General features: G+C 42.0%; 1 protein-coding gene across 1 annotated transcript in view; it reads right to left on the bottom strand.

Annotated features, from left to right (window-relative positions):
• Nucleotides 1–21,433, bottom strand: part of TMX4 (thioredoxin related transmembrane protein 4) — a 21,699-nt gene extending 266 nt beyond the window's left edge. The window contains exons 1-8 of the mRNA XM_027693297.1: nucleotides 21,220–21,433; nucleotides 13,416–13,531; nucleotides 9,851–9,896; nucleotides 9,136–9,264; nucleotides 8,154–8,199; nucleotides 6,269–6,370; nucleotides 4,315–4,378; nucleotides 1–3,899 (exon numbers count right to left, since the gene is read on the bottom strand). The exon at nucleotides 1–3,899 is cut by the window's left edge and continues 266 nt beyond it. Coding sequence (XP_027549098.1) covers nucleotides 3,613–3,899; nucleotides 4,315–4,378; nucleotides 6,269–6,370; nucleotides 8,154–8,199; nucleotides 9,136–9,264; nucleotides 9,851–9,896; nucleotides 13,416–13,531; nucleotides 21,220–21,416 — 987 coding nt within the window. The 5' untranslated portion in view covers nucleotides 21,417–21,433 and the 3' untranslated portion in view covers nucleotides 1–3,612. The remainder of the gene's footprint in view (nucleotides 3,900–4,314; nucleotides 4,379–6,268; nucleotides 6,371–8,153; nucleotides 8,200–9,135; nucleotides 9,265–9,850; nucleotides 9,897–13,415; nucleotides 13,532–21,219) is intronic.

Genomic DNA, 21,433 nt, shown 5'->3' with positions numbered 1-21,433 from the left:
CCAATTTATTGCCAATTTATTGCCAATTTATTGCCAATTTATTGCCACAGATGAGTCAACCACACACCGAGGAAATGAAAACTAACTGCGAGATGGTCATAAATACAAAGTTTATGTGGAATTTCAGTAAAAATACCCAGAGTATAAATTTGCAACACTTCCATGTAACAGACAATCCCATGACATTTCCAGGGAGAAAGCCCACATAACACAGCCCACCCAGGGGGCAGCAGACACAGAGCATTCCAAGACTCACAAGTTTCACACAGACCTCAAGGACAAGAGGTTTGGAAGGTCGGATGGATTTCCAACCCATTGGAATTTCTGACTGACTTGCCGTTAAGGATTCCTGTTCAGATCCATGAGGGATTGGTGCCAGCAGCACAATTGACATTTAAATTGGTTCTCCGCCACCCCAAAGTAATTTTGACAGACATTTTGGAGGCCCTGCAGCCCTGTCCTTAATCCAAACGCTCTGAACAGTGGCAGCAGCAGCTCCTCCAAGGCCATTTTGTCTACACTGAGGTTGCAAGAACGAGCTCCAGTTTTTAACAGAACACTCAGATTGCACAAAAGGTTGATCCTGACTTTTTGGAAACACATCAAGTTTAACACAATTGTAAACAGTCTAATTAGTACTACTGGCATGATTCAATTAAAATGTGTTTTAGCGGGAAGAAAACTGATCCTGGAAAGTGTATTAACATGACACCTTTACTGCATAGCTCATAGTTTTTCTGTTGAACACAAATTCAGCCTTTGCAGTGTTTGCTACTTTGCTGTTTGCCAGATGAACTTTGGTCACAGCTGGGTATGTCCAGTATCATGCTCCAATAAATCTCCTCCAAATGCACAGCAATGTTGGAGGGATCGATGGCTGCACAGCATCTCTTTTGCTAAAGCCTAATTACAATTTAGTGATCATTGTAATGAGATACACCAATACATGTCAAACCCCATTAATATTCCCTGCTTTATTGATGAAAACACAGGAGCAGTGACATCCCTACTAAGTTCAGGAACCCTTAGAAGCCTGGCATAGCTCATTTCCAGATTCCCAAGACAGATCTAAACTGTGGTCACTTGCTGCCTGCTTACTTAATCCCTGCTTAGTGACCCCACAGTTCAGTCTATTAGGATGGAAAACACTTGATCTCTTCGGTTTAAACAACCCAAACTCAACAGTGCCAGGCAACAACAAAGGAAATGTCAGCAGAGATTCCACTCACCACACAGAGGAGCTTCTGATCTTTCTCAGAGCATCCCACAGCCCCTGTGCCTTGTAGGACAAAGTGACACTTGTGGGTTTGTTTGCCTTTGCAATCCAAAGACAGCGCAGTGAAACCCAACTCCTGTGAGAACTCCTTGTTGTCTAAACATCCAAACACCATGAGCTGAGCACCGAGAAGAATTACCCCTGACTTTTTCATCCTTCAATTCCCAACAGTGTTCAAGAAAGCCATGTGAGGTGTAGGGATGTGCTGTACCTTTTAAAGCTCTTCAAACAGCTGGAGAGAACATCAGGTGACTGGCTCCAGGAGAATACAAAAGTGAAGCGAAATCCAATCAAAATTCCACATGGACACGCTCCCTCCTGCACCCTGAGAACCACAAGACCCTCTGGGGTACAGAACATCCTCTCTGGGGACAGGCAAAGGCATCACTGCCCTCAACCTGCGCTGGATCCAGTCCCACTGATTTTTCAGTGCCCAGTAGGTTTGGAGCCACAATTTAGGGAATATGTCCATTCTTACATTAGCTTATGCAAGTTCCTGTACCTGAACACACACCCCAGCTCCTGCTCCTGTCACGAAATATGGTCACACTCCTGGTTCTCTTTCAGACTTCCCAGAGCTCCTGATGCACAGATAATGGAAAAAAGAAACATCAGGGAAACAATTCTGTACTCTGATCTTTGAAGCGCATGGTTTTCAAGCTACAGTGGTCACAGAGGCTTTTTTTTTTTTGATTTTTGGATATAAAAGTTTAGCTTTTCAAAAGCTGCTGTGTGAGCTCCTACAACTGCTCATTCCATGGGGCACACCCCACACAGACTCTTCTCATTATAGTACAATGGATGTTATAAACCATCACATGAGACAGGACACAGACAGGAAAAGCTAAGCTTTCTTAGCAAATATGTTCTTTATGAGCATTTAAAAAAAACAAAACCCAACAGCAAAACATTACTTTCAACACAAATTGCCCTTATTAATCTCAGTCTCAAAGGAAACCAGCATTTTGCACTTGCAAGCTTGTCTCTTCTAATGAGAGATGATCTCGTCTCTGATCACTCTCCATTCTTGAAGAACAAGGTGAAATGCATGCATGTGAGCAAGGCTTATGCTATATATATATATATATATATTTTAAAAATAGTATCATGATTAAGACACATCTTACACACAGGGTCACACACCAACAGAAACAAACATACAGGACCTCACTGTAATGTTCCTTCCCAAAAAAACTCACGTATTAACCCAGTCAAAGGAGTGATATAGTGATTTCTCTAGTGACCTAAGTCTTCTAACCAACCTAATGCTGCCCAGCTGACAAGCCATTTTCCCTGTACATGTTCAGCACATGCATTTTTATTCTGATATAAGTAGCAAAACCAACAGCTTCTCCCCACCACCCACCTGTGCCCCTCTCTTTTCCCAGTGACAAAAAAGTAGAAAAAAGTGATCAAAGGCAAACCCCCAAGTGCCTCTTCAGTTCTGCCAAAAGTATTCCCAGTTGGAAATGGCAGGACTGCACTGTATATGACAAGCTTGGATTGGCAAGAGACACACAGCTCACTGACTGCAAAGTATTTCTTGCTACAGTCTCCTGATGGGAACAAATTGGGGAAAAAAAAAAACCCACAAAAAAAAAGAGTCATGCTTTGGCAAAAATTCCCCCTGAACAAAATAATTTCCTTTAAACCTTTTAAAAAGTTCCAAGACATTTTCAACATTTAGCTGCCACTCTCTTTCTGCCTGAGGTTTTCAATTATTCCAGCTTCATAGGTCAAAGAACTTGAGCTGTGCCTCTGGATCATCAAAAACTGACACATCCGGGGACGTGCTGTGGGACAACAACATGAACAAAAATGAGTGAGAAAGGTGCTTCAGTTGACAGTGATAAAACCAAACCCATTGTACACAACATTTTTGAGAGAAGACTGGTAAGGTGCCTTCTTTCGGGAGTGTATCCCTTATCTGTGCTCCTGGGGCGTTTGGGAACAATAAACATTCAGACAGAGAAGTCACAGTCCTTGCCAAGCTACCGTGGAGTTAAAAGCCCTGATCTTGCTCAGGGAGGGACACACACACACACACACAGACATTCCCCAGCTGGTGAACTGAGGCTCACACCCCCTTTTCTCTCAGAAGACACGGAGCAGATAAGACCCCCTGGTTTTGATTGTCACGGCTAAGGTTACACAGCATCTGTGCTTATCCAACAAAGGAAGCGAGTCCTAGCTTAAAAAAAAAAATAATAAAATACAAGCCTGCTGACAGAGCAGAGGTTTTGGTAAACACAAATGACAAATCAAGTTTAAGCTCCAGCTTCAGACCCTGGTCTGACACTTCTTTGGTCCAGGTGCACAAAATCCCCCAGGGAGCACTAGAGTTCCTTCTCAGTCCCCTGACTTTTGCGCTGCCTCACTGAGCTCTCGGTCTCTGACTCAGCCAGAGGTTGTTCACTCAAGTCTTCTGTTTCTTCTTCCCCTGATTCTTTCCCAAGTGCCAAATCCTCCTCGGACTCCTCAGCACTTGAGTTCGCTGCATCTTCTCCCTCTGAGAGATCCTTCCCATCCGCAGCCTCTTCCGCTTCGTCCGCAGAAGGCTCCGTAGGCTCCTCCGGCTCCTCCAGCGCCGCGTTCTCCACGTTGTCCTTTGTGACGGCTTCCTCTAAACACAACAAGAGTTTCAAAGGCTGCAGTGAGACTGAACCCCAGGACAATGGCCTGTGAAGGTGCATCACCACCTGTGTGTTCTGAAATACTGAGGGATGTCACTGACTGGGGTTATTGTCCCAGCTGGGACTGGAACCGCACGATCTTTAAGGTCCCTTTCAACAAAAAACATTCTGTGATTCTATTGAAAACTTTTATTTTTCAATTCATTCAAACAAATCTTCAGTAGTATTTCTCCTCCACTTTCATTTGGTTTTCTTGCTTATCAGGCACAGACAATGTCCACTTTATTCCACTGAGTTACAAACCCCAGACAACCCAATTTTCCCTGACTCCTGGATTATTGGTTCCATGTATTGCCCTCCCTCCTGCAAGTTTACACTCGAACCTACAATCTCTCACTCACTTACCAGGTGTTTCAGCTTTGTATTTTGAGCTGGCTGGGCAGAGGCAGTCTGAAATCAAAACCAGGATCTGTGGAAAGGACAAAAAGGCATTTATTAGCAATAATTACAAAGGCATTTATTAGCGGTTCCAAAAGTCCCTGCACTCGTTCTTTTTTAGACAGATACACACAATAAGGCTTTCTAAATTATATTATCTTGCTTGGAGACAAGAGCTAAATAAAAACATGGGAAGAAGTGCTTTCCCAGTGTGTACTAACCAGCATTCTCTGCTTTCTACTACCCATTTTCTGCCTCCTACTTGCCTAAATTTATTCAGTATTGAAGCTTCTTGCATCTTAAGCAGACAAGTTCAGAACACAGTTGAGGATTTTTATTCCTTGAAAACTTTGAAACAATCTTGGTCAAGTTTTTCTGTATTTTGGGATGTTATTCCGTTCCTACCCCTGCCTCCCCAGCATACAATGTGTGCTTCCACCTTTTGTGCTTGTTATTTAAACAGCCCAGTGCAGTTTAACCTAAACACAAGGAAGACATTTGTGCCTCCTTGTCACATGCCGAGAGTAATGCAAAGAAAAAGAGAGAGCTGACACCATGTTCAAGAAATACATTTCAATCACTGACAAGCTTTTTGGAAAGAGCTGAGAGATTAACTGTACATTTTTTCAGCTTTTGCAGTTTGGGTTGTTTTTTTTTTAAGTGAAGAAAGAAGAAAGTTTCTTTTAAATCATCATATTCATTTGCAACCAGTTACACTGACTTGATTTGCACTCCTTTGGTGAAAATCTACCATCTAGAAAAAAGGAGTTGTTTAAAACATATAATGAAAGATATTTGCTTTTATACAACAATTCTGTCCATATATTATGTATGGGTTTGCCTAACTTCAAATTTCAACTGCTTTGAAATCACTTCCCAATAATACTGAGAACGAGACTCAAATTTTTTCTTTATTTCACTAATATTTGGGCTGAAGGGCAGAGATTCAAGTTCCAAAAACAACCTTTACACTTCCTACAAGGAATAGTGACTTAGCAGCAGGTTAAACCAGTGACCAGCAGAACTGTTTAAAATGCCTTGGCAGCTGCAAAACACTTGTGGACCAAGTAGTTGGTCTGAAAGAACTTGCACTCCCATCTATATCTCCTTTTTTTAGCTCAGTTTCTTATTTGCTATTGATATTTGAGAGGTCACGGAGCCACATCATTCAAATATTCCGTGAGGAAACAATCCCAGCTCCACAGGTAAAGCAACTTGGAATTGTTTCCACTGATAAAACAACTCAGGAGTCAGGTTCTGGTCCTTCACATTCCCACAAAGAGCCAACAGGCTTGCTTGGATCATCTTCCTGATGTTTTGGAGGTGGATATGTGAATGCACGAGTAACAAGTGAGATCAGATTTGACTGTCACCAATGAGGACTCAACCCAAAAGGTCACGGGGCAGAAAGAAGTCAGATTTTGTTAAAACCAAGCTGTAATCGAGTCCCAACCTTTACCACAAGCAGGGCAGTGAATCTGCAGTATGGAATGCCTCAGAATTTTAACAGAATAGATCAAACTGTTCCAGCTGGGAGGGACCTACACGACCCTCTAGTCCAGCTGCTGAGCAAGGTGGAGCTGACCAGGTTAAAGCACATTATCGTGGGCATTGTCCACAAGAATGGAACACTGACAGGCCTGGGGCATCACCCACCTCCCTGGGAAGCCTCTTGCAGTGTTTGACCACCCCCAGGGTGAAGAAACACTTCCTAATGTCCAGTTTAAACCTGCCCAGCACAGCTTTGAACCCCCTCACATATTCTACCACTGGACACCAGGGACTGGATATTAATATTTAATAATATCTTATTAAAGCAAGGTATTTATGTATGAGGGAAGTTGGGTTTATTTTTTTCCACAAATTAATGCAAAGCAAAAGTTGTAGGTAAATGAGAAAAAGAAGTCATCTGCTTTCTTACCAAACCCAGGAACAGGCCAATCAGTAAAGTGGCCAAGATGAAGATTGCATAAGAAGCCCAAACATGAATTCCAAGAGTGCCGGTGAGGTAGTTGTGGATTTGCTGGAAATGAGAAAAAGATAATTAATAACTTTATAGCTAAAACCAGGTATGATTTCTACTGCCCACACCATTGCATAAATTGCTCTCTGATTAAGCCCTTTCATTTAACAGTATTTATACAAAAGTCTCCCCTTTTTGACACTGTTAGATCATGTTTTTCTTTACTGAGTTGTTCGCATTAAAAGGCTTTTTAGGCAAAGGATGCAACAATTCCTTCTTCCTGAAACACTCATCATTAGAGATGCCATAATGATTTTACCGGGGATGAATTTCTGAGGGAGCCTCAGAGCACACAGGGAAGTGTCCCAACATCCTTCATCCTCATGTGGCAACTCTCCATTAACTGAAATTAAGCCATTTATTTCTTACTTAAGCTGTTCAGCTCTCATAAGGAGCCACCCATTCTAAGCAGACACTGAATAAGTGATTTCACTCATAAACTCGGAGATAATAATCCAAATACAATATTAATATTGCTTTGCAACTGCAAACCTACAAATTCAACTCACTGAATGAAGCAGCCCAACGAGCCAGGTGGTCTGGGAGGAAGTCAATTATGACATTAGATCTTTCCAAACAAACCACAATTAACACTTACAAGAGCCCAGATACTGAAATTCCAGAGTACTTTAGAGTGTTAGAACAGCTTCCAGTATTTATTAAAGCACAGCAAGAAGAGTGAGGAAATGCACAGCTGAAATATTCAGCCAAGGGGAAAGTTAATTAGAGAAGGTTCCTTCCCAGTTAATCTTTCAGGAAGGAAACTATGGAGATACAACATCATTACACAACAACCACGGAAGAGAAACACCACAAGGCTATAAAAAGTTAATAATATCCAGAGAGAATCAAAGAGAGTTGGCACAGGAAACCAACAACTCCAAGTTCTGTTTGATTCCTGGTGAGTTTGATGCTGACTGGAAGTGATACAAACTATTCAAACTCTCTACTGCATTTATTTTTTGAAGCATGTTACAATATTAAGATATTTTGCTACAGTCAAATACAGTCTCAATCTTGGCTACACTTGAAGATTTTTAAGTGGATGTTCTCTGCACAAAACGGGAAAGGTCTGAAAATTCTCAGTATTTGCATGCACAGGAAAAACTTGGATAGCTCCCAAATGAAAGCATCTCAAAATATTTAAGTAAAATATCTTACATGTAAAATGTTTTATAGTGTACACTAAGCATTTCTCCTTTACTTCTGATAATCACTCTATCATCCAAATTTGTGTCCCTATGCAAATGGTGTCGACAGTTTGAATCCCCCCAAAAAATAAACCCTTTACCCTCCCTTCTCCTTTACAACACACAGTGCAAACAAACTGCAGAAGAACAAGATTTAAACTCTGAAAATGAGGTAATCTTGAGGAATAGTATTAAGTGAGATAATCTGGTAGATCCTAAATGTATTCCTGGTATTTACAACCATTTTTGCAGCAGCTCTCAAAAAAAACCTACTTTATCCCCTTAGCCCAGTTTGATAGAGCTTTGTAACTACAGCAAGATAATAAGAAAAGGAAGTGTTTTTATTATTGATGATAATCTTTGCAGTCAAACTGCCATTTTTTGCATAGATTATTAGCACTTTAAAATATATAGTGCAAAGATACTATAAACCCTATATATATATATATATATATATTTATGTACACACACTACATATAAGGCAAACTTCAATCTGATAAAAGGATAATAAAAATTTCAGTTGGGTTTTGACCACTGGGATTATTCTAATCATAAAAAGGGGGTGTAGGAAAGCCCACCACACAGTCACTTACCCTGATCCACCCCGAGAAGTGGAACAGCCCTGCCATGCCGTGCATCCTAGAAAACAAGGACATGGAAGGAACAGGTTCTAAGATGGGGGAGTTGGGATACACAGCAAACTGCACAGAAACCAGGATAAGATTCCATAGACTTCCAATGCCCTTCAGGCCCCAGTAATCATCAGGAGGAGGCCACTGCAAACCCATTTGAGACCCCGAAACCCTAAACCAGTCCCTTGAAAGAGGACTTTTGATTCTACCAAGGAAGGGCAGTTTCACAGCACAACCCTGTGCAGCTCTAACCCCCTTTTCCCCAGCTCCCAGCAGCCCTGTAGCTCCTCTCCCCATTACTAAATATCCTACAGCTCTTCTTCCTTCTCAGATAAAAAAAAAAGGACTCTCTGTGGATCTTTGAGGTGAATTTACACATAATGGCTTCAGCCAGGATGAAATGCAGGCCACTCACATCTCAGGTTCATCCTTTGTGCCATGGAAACACTCTATTTGGTATTTCAAAGCAAATCCACCCTGAAAACAAATTTTGATACACTGTGTAAGCACTACACTGCTTCCCATTCCACAGGAGGACAAAAGGCTCTCTTGTAAAGACACAAACAAGAAATCCTTAAAGCTAAAGGCTGCCTGGCCCAGTAGCCAGGAGTCAAGGAAGGAATAATCTACATAAACATGCTCTTGATTCCAGCACTCAGCAATTATTGGAAGTGGCACTTACATAATGCTCAGTGGCTGTATTATTTTTAATCTCTTTTCAAAGATGACAAACAAGCCTTAGCAGGCAGGAACAAAAGGGAATGCAGCAAATAAACTGCTTTTAAAGGTGAGAAACTGGAAAGCAGGCTGTCAATCCAGATTGCTTCTGCAAAGCTACACGTCTAGGGAATAAAGGCCTTTTGTCTGTAAGCTGTCAACGGAGGGCCCTCAGTGAATAATGAGCTATAAAACATGGCTCTTGGTAATAAAAACAAAGTGTTACATTATGGAAGATGGAGATTTCCATCCTGCCACAGGTTCCACAGCTTCCCATTTCCTCTCTAAAATGTAGCCTTGAAGATCTTCCAGTGTCCGGGAGCCTCGGTACCTGCGGAACACTCCATCGTTTGCACTGGAAAACAGGAATACCCATTGACACACACATCCCTTAAAATGGGATCCACGGCAAAAAAACCCCAAAGCAAAACCCCACATACATTCTAGATTTCACCTGCTCGGAAATCTGAGTGTTTTGGAACTGCATTCCATGATGGAAGGTCTCAGTTTTTACCAAAACTTGTTAAATATTCACTTGCACTCCAGCAAACACAAAGCACATGAGGTTAACAACCAAACCCTTTTTTAAATACAACTCAGAATTAGAAGTGTGCATATAGATGTGTATATATATCTGCATGACTCATGACACCCTGACTTAATAAAGGGTTCAGTGTTTTAGGGATGACATCACCTTACTGGAGTAGAGTTACAGGAACTGCCGTCTCTGATCCATTTTTTAAAGTACTGGTAACAGGGAAACTTAGTAAAGTCCCTTAAAGTAAGATGAGGATTTTACCACACAAGCAAAGCTCCAGCAGTAACCTGAGCTAAAATCAGAAGTCAGTACTCCTTCATTCCCCCCTACAACTCAGAGTTACAGTCCCAAACAAGTGACAAGCAGGACCCAACAGCTGCAGCTTCCAGCAGGAAACACTTACTGGTAAATTGTAGGAAGTGTCGTGACGAAGAAACGGCCACTCAAGCCTAGAAAGGGGAAAAAGAAAAAGCCACAAGCAGTTCAGTAAAACTGAAGTTTCTCAGCATTCTGACTTACCTATAAATACCTACAGATTTGAACTAGAAAGCAGCAGATGCAGAGCTGTTACCACTGTTTTGTAAATACAGGTTTAACAGTTTGTCTTCAGAAACGCTACAAACAGTAACAGATACTAAATACTGACAAACTACTGAAAAATGGTGACCTTGGAGAGTGTTTCCTGCAAGCAAATTTTTCTAATTAATGGGTTTCCCTGATCAATATTTGCAAAGAGCTGAAGTTTGTGACCAGACCAGCTCCAACCAAGAGGAAGAGCCACACAAATGCACATCGTGTTCCAGGATGTTTCCAGGTTCTTATTCTCCCTTCCCACATATCATTCCTCTTCAAGTAACTACAAATGCCATGCCAACAGAGGGAGAAAATAGCTTGGGATGGCTCAGCATTCTGTTGGGTAAAATACTGCCAGTTTAAGCCACGACAATCACTTTTGGAGCATCAGTCATGAGACAGCAGAAAGGACAAAAAAACCCCCAAATAAACAAAAAAAGAGCCTTCAGGGGTGATCAACCCCTAGATGTGCAGTCCAACTCCATTAGGAAGGGTTGAATTCCTCAAGCCAGCAATTGCCATTCATCTAAAGCACCAATGTAAAGAGTACAGTTATTTAACTTGGCCTTTTGTAAAATTCTGTGAAAATCTTTGAGGAAACTAAGTCCCTATTCAGCTTTCAATAATGCAAACAGCTTTAGGCACCAGGATTAGCCATGGGAAAGTATTGGAGCAAGAATGATTCTGCCTTTAAAGACAAAGATGAGCCATACTGCAACAAGACAGGTATTTTTAAAAGGAGTTTCAGTGGTAATGTTTTTCCTAGTTTGAATTCCTCCATGGAATAGGCAAAAAAGTGTTGTGGCTCCTTTTGTTGTCTGGGGGCTTTTCGTGGGTGTTTAAAGCAAACCATCTTTAAAGCTCCAAAAAGGAAACTTTCTTTGCTTCAACTTTTCAGCTCTCTGCCTTTACTGCTGTGAGATTCAAGGTGGTGGCAAACTTTACAAACCAGTTAAAAGCTGTGCCAGCACAGGAGATGCAAAGTAAACAACCCCCCAAGTGTAACACCGGAATTAATAAAGGACAAAGCACAGCTGCACAAGGAAAACTGGGTGGAGAGTCATAAAGAACATAATGAGCTTAAGAACAGAGAAAGTCATGGGCACACACTGAAAAGACTCCCTGAAGTTCTTACAAATACCGGGCAGGCAAAGAGAAAACAAAATAGCTGCTTTAAATCTCTTATTGGTAGCCAATCTTAGAGCAAAGATGGTCTCAGGGGAATAATAAAATCTAAAAGTTTAAAATCCGTCGCCAAAACGCATTTAAGCATCCCCAAAACTTTAGCTGGAGGTTTGCTGGTTATCTAAGGCACCTCTTTTGATCAGCAAAAGCAGATGTGAGTCAGTTACAAAATTTAAGCACAGACAGTAAGTTTTGGCGTGTGTTTAACACAAATTTAAAGTGGCTACTAGTTTAACTTGAAATACAGTTAAGCATCTGCTTGCAAATCAAAAACTGACATCCATTATGAAATCAACAGCTAATCAAGAACAAAGAAACCTTCAGTATTTGCACTCAAACACCCCCTAAAATACACAGAGGTCTAAAAACACAGCTGCTTTCATCCAACAGCTACTCAAAGAAGATCCAGAAGACCCAAGAAGACTCATTTTAATTCACAGGTGAATGCTGCAGCTGGGAGCTTAAAAAAGGCACCACAAACACACAGAACCTGGGGATCCAGAAGCACCTCCAGGACTTGCTTTTTGCATCCTGAGTGTTTCAATAGAGAAGAGGAGGCACTTTAAAGCCGGAACATCCAGTGACTGAGATGTGCTGAAGGCCATTAAGGCTCTGGAGGGTTTATTCTTCAGGCATCTGCTGCAATTAAGCCCCATGAATGGCCACTTTCTCCCGCAGGTTTTGGCAGTGCAGTTTTCTGCAGCTCTGTGCACTCATCCCGTGGGTTTCCCCCTGTTCAACACGTTTTGGCCACTTTCAGTTTGATGAAGGGGTTGCATAATCAACACTAATTAAGGTACCATTGTGCAGGCAGGAATAGGAGACACTTCAACACACCGACTGAAAGGATGGAGCACAGCTTGCGGTAAGAACACCTCAGGAACCTTGGAAAGCTTCCAAAGGAACTCATGGACCTTCAGAATTACATCAGCACCAAAGGTCACATAAGGGAATAAATGTTTGTTTTCCAGTCTGAGTATGAAGTATCTGATCCCTGCCATTCAATTTTTTTACCTTTGAAGTCCCAAGTATTTTATTTTTACAGCCTCGTATCTGAAAGTGCATTTTTGAATTACAGTCTCATCCCAGTGCCACAGTCAAGATGGAAATCCTTTCATTGGAACATTACATAAGCCAAAGAATCCCTGTCTAATTGGGAGAAAATAACTGGATGGGATTATAATGAATGCCCATTTGCAGCCTCACTCCAGGGTAACCATTGCTTTGTTAAAGTGAGAAGTTGGCTTTAAATTTACATCTATTTAAAAAAAACGTAATATTCAAATTAATCTGTTTATTAAGCTATTGATGATTACTATATGCAGCTTTTTGGCATAAGAGTTTTTGCATATGTGTGAACTTTTAACAAAACATGAACCCATAAAAGCTGATTTTAAGACCAGAGTTTAAGTAATTTCCCCGCTGTTATTTGATAAAGCGACTTGTTCAGCATGTTTTCAACTAGTAAAATGAACACATTTTACACACACTTTCTAAGGCAAAAAAAGAAAAAAAAAATCAGTAAAGCTCAGCCTTTTTATTCTAGTAACATCTCTCTGATACTGCTGACAAAATCCTTTATCCCCTCAAAGCCAAGACAAGCGTGAAGCATTCCCAAGGGATGCAGAGGTTTATACAATATTAGCACTGCTTGTACAAACACACATCCAAACCTCTGAAGGGAGACACCAAAGGAATAAATTAAGATTGCAGTCCTGCTTCTGTGGACAGCCAGGAAACCCCTTCCATAAACACATTTGCATATGTGCATCACCAACAGAAAACAACAATAGAAATAACAAATAACTGCAATTTAAAGCACTGCCACAATTAAACAAGACAATAAAGCAGCACCATCGTGGAAACAGTTGAGGACTTTAATTAAGGCAGTGCTCCCACACCCTGGAACTCTCCAGTTACAGAGCTGGAATCTTCTGCAGACACTTTGGAGGAGACAGGAATGAGACAGGCAACAGCTTTCAGGGAAGTAGATTAAAATAGAGAATAAGCCTCTTTTATTAAGTATTAAGCCAGATCACTCCCCCAATTCTTTAATCCTTCAAATGGAGTTTATAAACTTCACAGATAGGAACTACATGGAGAAATGAAAAGGTGCATGAGGTTATTTCGGTTTTAAAAGCTAAATAAGTACTAAGTGGTGCTTTTATTGAATAATTCCTGTTATTAAAACAGTCTGTTTCGTGCTATACCTGGTTCCTGAGTGACATCCACCTTCCCAACTGTGATGCCGAGATGGTCACTCTCCTTGGCAAAGCTCTCCCAGGTGGATTCAATCTGCTGACAAGCTGGACACCAAGGAGCATAACTAAAGGGGAAAAACAGGTTAAATACTTTAATATTCTTACACTTAAAGACACTCAAATTGATTCATCCTACAGAGAAAACACAAACATATCAATCACAAAGGAAAAAACCCACAGCTTTTCTTGATCAAGTCTGCTGAATAAGACAATCAGGTAGTTTTTTATCAATCCCTACGTTCTCTCTCCTGTTATTAAAACAAAAGCAAATCTCCAAAGGTTGGAGAAATTCATATCCAAACTCCTCAGCATTGTGATGGATTCTATTTACATAGGAAATAAATCCATTCCTGTGGCAGCTCTCTGAATTATTGATGCCAGGCTGTGCTCTGCAGTGGAATCCTTCATCCATCATCCCAACATTTTGTATCGATTTCCCACACCTCAGAACTTCTAGAAATTACATTTGCCTCAGCCCACTACTCCATACAGCAAAACACATCCTTTTAGATAGCACCCATTAGAGATTTAAACAGAGTGCACATCAAATCCCTACTGCTCAGACTTATTGTCTTGCTCAGGTCTTGTTTTCTCCCTGGATAATTGCAGAGCAAGAATGTTTCAAAAGATGAATTTCTGGTCATTTCTCACAGAGGAGATCGAATCAAATTTACTCTGAGCACTTCATGGGAGCTTTGAAACTTTAGTATTTAAAAATAGGAACTCTCGTCCCTTGGGAGTTAAAATGACACCATTTAAAAACACTTGTTGTATTTAAGTGTACTAGGAATTTTTAACTGTGAAAGCCACTATGTTGGGAGTTTTTTTTGAGTCACCATCATCCTGCGTGAAAGCATCTGAAAAAAAAGGACATAAATCTTATCCTGCCAAAAGACAGCTCCTCAATACATTTCAAAAAGCTGCTGGAAACAAGCCTCACATGCAGCACTGTTTCCATTGTGCTGCTGGCCTACAGAGGGCTTTTAATAATAGTCTGACAGGTACTGTACTTCACAAACAGCACTATTTCATTAGAGCAGCTTGACTGATAAGTAAGAACCACATGCATCCATCAGATAACGCTGCTGGTGTTGCTCTGAAACGAAAGACAGAAGTTGGACTGTTTTCCAAATGTGTCAAATTCATGCCATGAGGTTTTCACAATTAATACACCTGTTTAGTCTGATCTTCAAATAGAAATACGAGCCCTATCAAAGCTTATATTTACATTTGACGTTCACTAGCAGTTCTGAATGAAATTAGGTGGTATATTCAACACACATGGCTAACATTCTTATCATTATAAATATTTTCTTTAGTGCAAAGCAGCGTTAAAATCCGCCCATGTCACGGTTTGGCAGTGACACAACACAGCAATGAACTTGCCCAAGAGCACTAATTGTTGACTACCTAGTTTTTATTACTGATACTGGACATGGGATGGCAACAGTTCCATCCCATGCTACAAGTTCCAGCCACTCCAGCTGAACTTGGGCACAACCAGGATGAAAATATTTGCTTTACATTCCTGAATTTACACATCCAGCTCCTGCCAGCCAGGAAATACACTCTGTCCACATGTGTACAAGAGAGAACGTGCATGAGAAATCAGATTTCTGCAAGTTAGCACTGCTGTTTACTTCAGCATCCTCTCTTGTCTGAAGCTTTAGTGCCTGCATTTGTTATGCAGCACCTGAAGCACCGAGGAATTAAGGAGTGCTTCTTGGAAATAACAAAAAAGAAATTATATTAACAAAGTTTTATTGTGCCTCAGTCTTAAAAACATCTTCCCTTACACTTTCTCTTTCAGGAAGTTACTGGAGAGCAAAATACTTGATGCTTAGATCATCTTTATCAAAACTTCCAATTTTCTGCACCCTGAAGAACTGAGGCTTTAAGGAAGTCCTTGATTTCAACGTGGGCTTCTAATGAATCCTCTAGAACTGTGGCTGATTCATATTTCCACAGAAGTCACAGTACAACTGCCATTCTTATATTCCCCAGAAAAAAAAAAATAAAAAATCTGTAGGAGCAGGAAACAACACAGCCCAAATTTAGGGCTGTTCCCCCTCCTGCTCCTGCCTTTGCACAAGGGGGTAGCTCCAACTGTTACCTTGTTTGCAGTGCTCCCTGTGCCTTACAAGAAAACAGGCCTTTCCAATTTCAAAAATATCAGTCCACTGGAATTTAAATCAAGACTTGGGCACTTGGTTAAGGAGAGAAAGTTTTCAGTAGCCTGTTACACCTTAAAAAAGCAATTTGCTGTGCTTCACCATTTAACAATCAGATGGAAAACACCACATAGCTACAAATCACATTTCCAAACTGTTCACTGCAGGCAGGTTTCACACATTTCTCAACGCGCAGCTCTCACCTGGCACAAATTTTTACAGCTGAAATATTCCCATAGGCTGTCAGCCCTCCAGAAAAAGAGGCAGCTGACATCTATCACTGCAACAACAATTGGCCTCAGGGGGTTAAAATCACTATTTCCAAGCAGCCAGGAGTTTTCTGGTTCCTACTCCAACCCATTACACCTGAAGCTTTACACCATTACACGCAAGCACCTGAAGCTTTTTGCAGAGGGCACAGAGAAAAGCAACACACAAAAGCCAAATTTGAGGCTCTCAGACACAGACTTTGCTTTTGACTTCTATTTATCTCTGATTTAAAGCATAAAAGCTTTGGCTTTCACACACCAGCAACTTCACTGAGGCAATACAAAAAAAAAAATCCCCACCACAAGTAAAAACCAGTTTGAGCAAAGTGCCATTCAGTGTAGAGGAGATCAGGAAACACAGTGACTTTACTGAGATGTCCTGATAGTTTCCAACTCTGAGCCATTCATGTCTCTTCTTGTTCTGTTCACCAATTCCCTCATTTTCAAATAAATGTAACTGACTCCTTCTGCCTGCTCTTCCCCTCCCATTATTGATAATCTCAGTGAGGAGGTGTAACATCAAAAGTACCATTTCTTAAACCAAACTGTTTGATGGAGTTCACCTTGGGAGAACTATTAAAAATAAAGCAAAAGTGTTCAGACAGCATCTAGCAGTGTTAAAACAGTATCAGAATTCAATTATTACTTTTATTCTTTTAAGTAGTTTTGCCTTATTTGCTACAGATTTCACAAGCACACAAAAAGAAAAGACAGTCCCTAAATACAGATAGGTCTTGAGGGAGGAGAGGCAGCTTTGTAATTGCAACAAAAGAGAAGCTTCAGAAGATCAACGACATGGTTTTAGTTGACTTTTCAAGTGAGCAGGTGGAAGCCAAAGATACACAAGTTGCTCCCTGTCATTTACTGAGATCTGTATCACAGCAGCACATGCTCTGGAAGAGAACAAGGAGCTTCCTGCAATGTGCCAAACCCCTCCAAACCAGGCAGGGGAGACCTCCCAACCCAAACCCAGCTGCTCTGCCAAAGTTAAACAAGGTTTTTGTTTGTTTGGGTTTTTGTTTTTTTTACAAATTGCCCAAGTCCGAGCTCCCTCACAGAGCAAACAAAGGAGGTTTGTTATTACTTCCACTGTTCTCACTATTTTCACCTGGCTAGAATTAAAATAGAAAATTAAGATTTTTTTTTTTCTTTTTGGACTATCATCAGCAATTAAAAAAAGGGACCCTCAACAACTTTCCATTCACAAGTGTTTTTTGTTTAAGAAGGAGAAATCATCTTTAAAATATAAAGCAAACCAATCACTGAAAAATTAAGTAAATATCCTAGAGCTTCAGCAGATTAAGTTCCATCACTCTCCATGGTTTTATGTCCCCTAAGCATCTGCTACAAGAATATTTCTGCTTCATATTTTATCAGTTTTGAGAACTTGACTTTCATTCTCCCTGCTTTTTGGGTTTTATTGGGTTGTTTAGTGCTTGGAGTTTTTTTAAGAACAGGACAAAGAAAATCTTGGATACTAGCAAGAAATAAGAGACTAAACTCCTAATGACAGAAAATTCCCAATCTTATTGAACTTTCCATCTAAGCTACAGCAATCGTTAAATAATTTATTAAATCCTTCAGGAGTTTATTTACAAAAAGTGTTTCAAGCCAGCCGATTAAAAACATTAAACCATCTAAACACCAAAACATTCAGCTACATTTTTAGCACCCTGCCTTGGAACTGCAGCCAAAAGTGCTGGTGGGAGGACTGAACCCTTGTGATTATCTGGCCTAGGAGACAGCAGGGCAATATTTAATGATATATGACAAGGAGAAAAGAAAGTATGGACCTTTTCTGTAATAAGCTAGCCTTAGAAACGTGACTATTACACTGATTTTCAGAATTAAAATAGAAAATTAAGACATTCTTTTTCAGGTGCTGAAACAAAGGGGAAGCAAAACATTTAGCAGCTGGTGTAGAAACAAGTACCTAAAGTACTGCAGATGCAACAAAAGTGTAAATAGTTCCTTTTGTACTCAGAGAAGAGATCAAGTTCATTGATGGTGGGTTTTTTTTTTGTCTGCTTGTTTTAATTTACTTCAAAAAAAAGAGAACGTTAAATTAAGATAAATCGAGCTTGGAACAAGTTATGTTTACAAACACAAAATAAGCAGAGCAGAAATTAGCTCCCTACATTCCGAACAGGCACAATATTCAAGACAAAAAGAAAACTCCGGGCGTTAATGAATCATTATCTTGCTCCCACAGACCGGAGATAAGGAAATAAGGAAACTTTGTTACACGGCTCATCCCGGCAGCAAATTTGCAGCCCTCCAGTGAGGACCTGTGTGCTGCGATAGTTAGAGGAGGCAAAAAGTGTTGCAATGTCTTGCAGAGACACTTTATCCAGAACATTTTTATCAATGAACTGCAGCGGCACTTCCAGGGCCTGCAATTTTGCCAGCTCTGAATAACCGAATATTTACAACAAGTCAGCCAAGTACACACACTTCAGCTACAAGGGATGGAGGGAAAAAATACTATTTCCACCACAGGTCCCACACACAAGTAATTTCAAACTTAAGTTTCTCTAGTTGTGCACGTGGGAACAATAAAAATTAGAATTTCAGAGTAATTTTCCAGAAAAACTGACATTAAACAGCAGCAGTACCTGTTCCTCACCATGGCAAAAGGCTTCAAGAGCAGGTGACCAAAATAAGTATTTTTTTTCACAGAGATCCTATAACAACATTTGCATTAATTAAAATAAGTGCTGCTTGGAAAACAACGGTCTTGTAAAGAAACAGGAGGTTCTTCTAACAAATGAGGTTTTAATGAGCTTTATTGCAGTCCTGCCAACAGACCCACCACACAGCACGGGAGGAATCAATGGACTGACAGGCAGGACTCCTGGCTGGGATCACCAGCTCTGAACCGGATAAAAACCACCAGGAACCAAAATCCATCAGCACGAGAACTGCTGCAAGAACAGTGAAAACAAAAAAATCAATGCTAGATCTCAAACTCCTGATTAGACACGATTGGAAATGTCAAACTCTCCCTAATTCAACAACACCGGCACCGAGTTTCAATACTCAATGAAGACAAAGATCCCTCCTCAGTAAAAAAAAAAAAACAGAAAGCACTAGAAGTGCACGACAGAAAGAAGCACAGAGAAGTGAGGATCTTTCACACATCACACACTGCACAGAAAATTAAATAAAGTCTAATTTAAGCAATGCAGCAACATGTTCCACACTCTGCCAGCACTAAAGCTGACCCTGCTATTGTCAGTGCCTGTCACTCCAAGCCAGAGGGGAATGTTGCAAGTGGAATTTAGACTTGCAAAGGATTTTAACTGCTTGCTATCCCAAGCACTTCTGATTTCAGTTAGTTCCTCTTTTTTTCTTTCTCAAAGGCATACATCACTAATTATTGAAGTATTTTGTACTAGAAATAAAAACTTGTAGTTGCCACAAATAACCTTTTTCCTTCTTAAAACTCACCAACACACACATGAATCAGTAACTTCCATACAGTTGCTTCCACATGTGACTAAGATGTACCAAGTGAAAAGATTTCAATTGAAAAAATAAATTTATTTTCTCCCACTTTGAGGTTCTCTCTTTCCCCACCTTTTAGATCACAATAAATGAAAAGGGAAAGAAAGAGACTCAAAATCAAATCCAAATCCTGAGCCACCACAGTGGGCACCCCCGGGTCTCTCAGCCAGCTATTTCAGGATTGTGCCCACCTAGTCATTGATTAACACCAGGTGTCCAGTAGGATCCTGAGCAGTAAAGCCCTAAGGGAAGTGATAGTCCCTCCCCCTAATCAGAGACTAACAAGAGATATTTGGAGATATCTCAAATTCAACAGTAAAGCAAAACTTTAGGCAGCTGAGCAGGTATTTGTGCTGGAGCATGAGTTCAGCTGTTCAACCTGTTTCAAACTTAAGCACCTCCACAAAGCAGCACACACACCACAATAAAATCCTGCTTCATAGCTGCACAGCCCACAGGCACCACGTGAGTTTACTGCCTACTTAAACTACTTTTTTATTCATTGCTGTCTTAAAAAAAACCCCTCAAGCTCCTACCCCTCCTAAATACAAGCAGGTGAGCGAGGCTCCAAGAACAAAACACCGGGTGAACTTCAAGAACTGTGTCATGTCTTAAAACTCCAAACAGACAAACCTCTCTTGATGTCACCAGGACTGGAAACAGCAGCACTGGAATGTTAATGAAACCTGAAGGATCTCCCTTGAAGGAGAACTCCAGAACTCAAGGTTTGGAGTGAGGGTGTGCTGGGATATTATGTAACGCTGCTTTGGAAGCCTACTCCTGCTAAGTATTCCCTATGGAATTCAGCCCTCCTAGAGCTCGCACAGAACCCAGCGACAGCCCCAGATGGGGTAGCAGGGCCAGGAGCAGCACCTGACACTATTCCCCAGCAGGGAGCTGGGTGGAATGATCCCGTTTAACCTTGGGCACTTGGACAAGAACCCGAGGGCCAGCTGCTTCACAGAATCACAGAGTGGTCTGGGTTGGAAAGGGGCCTTGGAGATAATCCACTTCCAACTCTGTCATGAGCAGGGACACCTTCCACTAGACCAGGTCGCTCAAAGCCCCATCCAAACCGGCCTTAAACACTTCCAGGGATGGAGCATCCACAACGTCCCTGGGTAACCTGTCTTAGGGCCTCGACATCCCCACAGTATATTTTTCTAATATCTAATCTGAGCGTACTCTCAGTTGGAAGCCATTCCTCCTTATCCTGTCACCATGTGCCCTTGTACACAGTCTTGCCCCATCTTGCCTCCCAGTTCCCTTCAGGTACTGGAAGGCTGCAATGAGGTAACCCCAAAGCCTTCTCTTTCCCAGGCAGAGCAAGCCCAGCTCTCTCAGCCTTTCCTCACGGGAGAGGTGCTGCATCCCTCTGATAAATTTGGTGGCCTCCTCTGGACTCGCTCCAACAGGTCCACGTCCTTCATTCAGTGTCCTTCATTCCCCAGAAAGGAGTGGCCCGTGTAACCTTGGTCCCTCTGTGCCCACACAGGAGGAGAACCTGAGGGGCAGCTGCTTCTGTCGGGTCACCCCAGCCGAGGGCAGCGAGGGCCCGGCAGGCTCAGGGCGGGCAGGGGGGACCGCGGGCACCGCCGCCTCCCTCACGCCGTGCCCGGGCGGGGGAGCTGCGCGGCCCCTCCAGGGCATGGGAAGGCCGGCAGTGCCCGGCCTCCTCCTCCCCACTGCGGGACAGGAGGCACCGGCCGCACCCGCCCTTCAGCGGGAGCCCCTCACCGGGAGCTCCCCTCGCCCCCCCCAGCACACGCTGCCTCCGAGGCGGGCGGGAAAGCGGCCGCTACTCACAACTCCAGCATCCACTGGCCCTGCAACACCAGGCTCCAGTTGGAGCCGCACAGCACTCGCACGGGGCTCCGCGGCTCGCCGGGGCTGGAGGAGGAGAAGGAAGAGAAGGAGGACACGACGGCGGCGGGACCCAGCAGCGCCGCGAGGAGCAGGGCGCTGAGCAGCCGCCACCCCCGGCGCCACCGGCCCGGCGCCATGTTCGGCCCGGCCTCCC

Source organism: Neopelma chrysocephalum, unplaced genomic scaffold (genome assembly GCF_003984885.1).
Source record: "Neopelma chrysocephalum unplaced genomic scaffold, ASM398488v2 Primary Assembly neopelma1_91, whole genome shotgun sequence".
Classification (NCBI taxonomy): Eukaryota; Metazoa; Chordata; class Aves; order Passeriformes; family Pipridae; genus Neopelma; species Neopelma chrysocephalum.
This window is presented reverse-complemented; position numbering and strand designations above follow the sequence as displayed.